The sequence below is a fragment of the Zerene cesonia genome, chromosome 14 (assembly GCF_012273895.1).
Source record: "Zerene cesonia ecotype Mississippi chromosome 14, Zerene_cesonia_1.1, whole genome shotgun sequence".
Taxonomy (NCBI): Eukaryota; Metazoa; Arthropoda; class Insecta; order Lepidoptera; family Pieridae; genus Zerene; species Zerene cesonia.
Window position 1 is genome coordinate 6,400,201 of NC_052115.1, and position 3,673 is coordinate 6,403,873.

Genomic DNA, 3,673 nt, shown 5'->3' on the forward strand with positions numbered 1-3,673 from the left:
CCCCTAAGCTCACCAAGTTGCACGGCGGCCGGCGGCCTCGCACAGCCCAGGTCGGGCACGCCGATGTCGGCCATCGCGACGTAGCCCGCAGAGCGCGTGAGCCGCAGCCGCCGCAGCAGCCGCCGCAGCCCGCCGTGCTTGCGCCATAGGCATTGCGTGTCTGTTGAAATAAAAATACACATTAAAAATCTCAAAAGGTCCTCTGCGTGTTGACTCTGTGTCTTCCTTCCATAAGACCGGGTGTCTCCCTGCTGGGGGTACCCGAGTATTATGGAAATAAACAATTTATTGACCATAGACAAAAACGGTACTAATACAATGTAAATATTGATTGCAAAATTCTGAATTGGATATATCTTTTTATTTGATAGAATTGAATGCACGTTATAAGTATGTCAAAATTAAGTCTTTTTAATTGTTTAGACTAGAATAAATATGTATACGTTTCATAATGTGTTTGGCTATTCGTTTCTTATATTAGAGTGCGTTTAAGGATCAAGTAATCAACCTTTTCTAAGAAAACGGTCACCGACGTCCCTGAGAGGTAGGTGTCACGACAAATTCTAAAATAGGATCAAATGATAACAACTCCTTATCAATCGCAAAAAAAATCACATCCATCGACTGCCCACGCAGTTATCGAGTAACAAAAAACTTCTGTTCAGTTGAGAACCTCCTTCGTTTTTAGGGCATCGGTTGAAAACCTAGCAATATAATTAAATTTAATAAAATAAACTTAAAACCTCATGTTCTTAGTGGATACATAATATTTTACTTTCTTCTTTTATTTCGAACAATTCGTAATGTGAAATTAATTGGAAAATGGTTGCTTTTTTTTATTAGTTTTCTCCTGCAGCCCCCTATGGGAAGCCAATTAAATCGCAATTTATATTATCCTAAAATATCGTGCAACAACTTAGTGAACGAAGTCACCCACCGTCGCTGTCGTCCATAGCAGCGGGCGGGAAGGGCAGGTGGTGCACGTGCGGCGGGGCCCGCACGCCCGCCGCCTGCAGCAGCACGGGGCCCCGCCGCAGCGCGCTGTTGGCGGCGGCCAGCGCGGCGGCCGCGGGCAGCGCCGGGGCCTCCGACTCCGCCGTCCACCACGACACCGCCAGCCGCGAGAAGCCCAGCAGGCAGCGCGGCACGCCGCGCAGTACCGTGCCTGTGGGGAGGTGGCGGGTTCGAGTTTTAGACATACAAAATATCAGGTACACATTCACTTCAATTCCATATCGGATGACGATATTCCAAAATCGGTTTTTGGGTGATTGTAAAAATGAAACTGGTGCGCCGAGAGTTTTTTTTCTTGGGGATTTATAATACTTCAAAATGCTGTTCCATCAAGTGGTATCCAATACATCACATCGATCATGCCAAGACTGTTTGCTTTTTTTTTTTCAAATTCAAATTCGTTCTTCAAATTATAATCATAGCCGGTTTAACAAAATGTCGCTATGAGAGTCCATCTCTTGCCAAGACATACTGCAGTACGCATTGTTTACTAGACAGTAGAGGGGGCGGTGTGCGAAGCCACGCACCCTTGGTGAGCAGCAGCGTGGGCGGCCCGTAGCCGGCCACGTGGTACAGGTAGAGGCGCATCCACGGCGAGCCGGCCTCGGGCGGCGCGGGCCCCACGTGCGCCAGCACCGCCGCCGCCGCGCCCGCGCGCGCCTCGCGGCTCAGCGGCGCCGTTGATATCGCCAGCCTACAACCACCACTTGTAGCTAGATATGGATGTCTCGGAAGCAAATACTAAATTTAACACATATACGTCATAACATAAAATGGTATAGTATATTGAAAACAGCCCATAAAAGTGCATATGGAGAGATTTATTTCATCTTAGTCACCGAAAGAGTGGATAGAGAGTATATTGTTAACGATCGACAAATGTGCAAATGGACAGGCTTGTCTAACTTTAGTCCCCATAACGTCATATAGATAGAATATTGAAAACGGCTAATAAAAGTAATTGATAGATTTGTCAAACTTTAGTTAATAAAGCAATACACAGATAGGATATTCACATTCATAATCTTTATGGCAATTACAAACCAATCCTCATAATTGGTCTCGAAAACTTCCAAATTTAAATTTGTTCTCAACGCACCTATACTTCGTAGCAAGCAGCCTCGTCCGTGCGGGCGCATCCAGCGCGTGCAGAGCTTCACACCGCAACAGGTCTAACGGACGCAATTTAGGTCGCAGCGTTCGAAGCGCTATCCGTAAACAGGCGGCCGCTGCTAAATACCTTCTAGCTTCTCCTTCGATCTCTGGATCTGCGGCAACCTAAAAAAATAAAAATAAAATACAATTTGGATAGTAGGTATCTCATCTGGTTCTACGAAACACACTTTTATATTAAATGCTACTTAAAACGTGCGATAAAGAAATGCAGCTCTTAGTTTCAAGTTTAATATAGCTTGTTACCTTATCCAACTCCATTAGAAGACTATCGAGGCTTTCATCACACAACTTGCCAACCTCGAATAATGTCACCGCATGGCTTTTGAGATCCTGGAAAAATAAAATGTTGCATAATTTTACAACTTTTCCTCAATTTTTTTTTTTATAAAAATTAAAAACCTAAACCGCCTTCAAATTGTCAGAATTAGATCGAAGGGACCACACGGAAGGCACCAGCTTTCAAATAAAGTAAATAACAATCCTCAAAATCGGTGCACACAGCCAAAAGTTCTGAGGTAACAAAGCAAAAAAACAAAATCGAATTGATAAACTCCGCCTCTTTTTTTATAGTCGGCTAAAATGGATATAATATACGTTTGAAACAAGGGTTTTACCGGTGATAAATTTCCCATCATAAGATACGCAGCTAAGGTGGAATCAAATAACACTGCGACTCTTTGTCCACTATTATTTGGGTTACTTTCGAAGTTCTCCACCTGTGGAACGAAATATATAAAATTAACTTGATATTTGAGAATTTTAAATGCACACAATTTAATTTTATATGGCGATTTATGTGTTACTTGTTTAGAAGTAGAGGGCATGTCAGTGAGCAATACAGGCTCCATTTGTAAAGCATCTTCTTCCAATCTGGGGTCAAACGTCAGAGGTGCTATTTGCCTGTACCTGGAACAAAATTAAAATTTTACAACTATACTATAATACACAAATTTTATAAAATTAAATTAATGTACGTAAATACATTACGTTAATGTACGCCTAAAATTTAGTCAATCGTGCGTCTGGTTAGACACAGTAGAGTTACGTCGACAGTCCACTGGTTTCTGGGCATTGGGAGTGCGAACCATTACTTTAGAACCGAGGGGACCTGGGTTCGATTCCCGGTGAGGACGCAAAAAAAAATGTCTCGGTCAGCAGGACCCAGAAGGCTGATTACCTACTTGTCCATAAAGAAAATCTATCAGTGAAACAGATGTATATCATCTGCCCCATACCCTAGTAGGGGACACGGGACTTCAATTTTAAAGGCACAAGGAAAGTTCTCATGGAGAAAAAACGCACAAGTGAAGTCGGGGCGGATTGCTAGTCTTAAATTTTACTTTTGATAAAAAAAAATTGAATTTTGAATAAGAATCTTCCCACGGGCCTGTTGCATAATACGTAAACAGATTCTCTTCTCTATAATAACGTACGGCTGGTGCGCGTGCGTGGTGAGCGCGTGCGCCCAGGACGCGTGTCGCGG

General features: G+C 43.3%; 1 protein-coding gene across 1 annotated transcript in view; it reads right to left on the minus strand.

The window, feature by feature from the left end:
* LOC119831866 (protein FAM91A1) overlaps positions 1–3,673 on the minus strand; it is a 14,033-nt gene that overhangs the window by 4,953 nt on the left and 5,407 nt on the right. The window contains exons 8-15 of the mRNA XM_038355420.1: positions 3,624–3,667; positions 2,994–3,096; positions 2,805–2,906; positions 2,434–2,520; positions 2,114–2,292; positions 1,542–1,708; positions 938–1,165; positions 14–160 (exon numbers count right to left, since the gene is read on the minus strand). Coding sequence (XP_038211348.1) covers positions 14–160; positions 938–1,165; positions 1,542–1,708; positions 2,114–2,292; positions 2,434–2,520; positions 2,805–2,906; positions 2,994–3,096; positions 3,624–3,667 — 1,057 coding nt within the window. The remainder of the gene's footprint in view (positions 1–13; positions 161–937; positions 1,166–1,541; positions 1,709–2,113; positions 2,293–2,433; positions 2,521–2,804; positions 2,907–2,993; positions 3,097–3,623; positions 3,668–3,673) is intronic.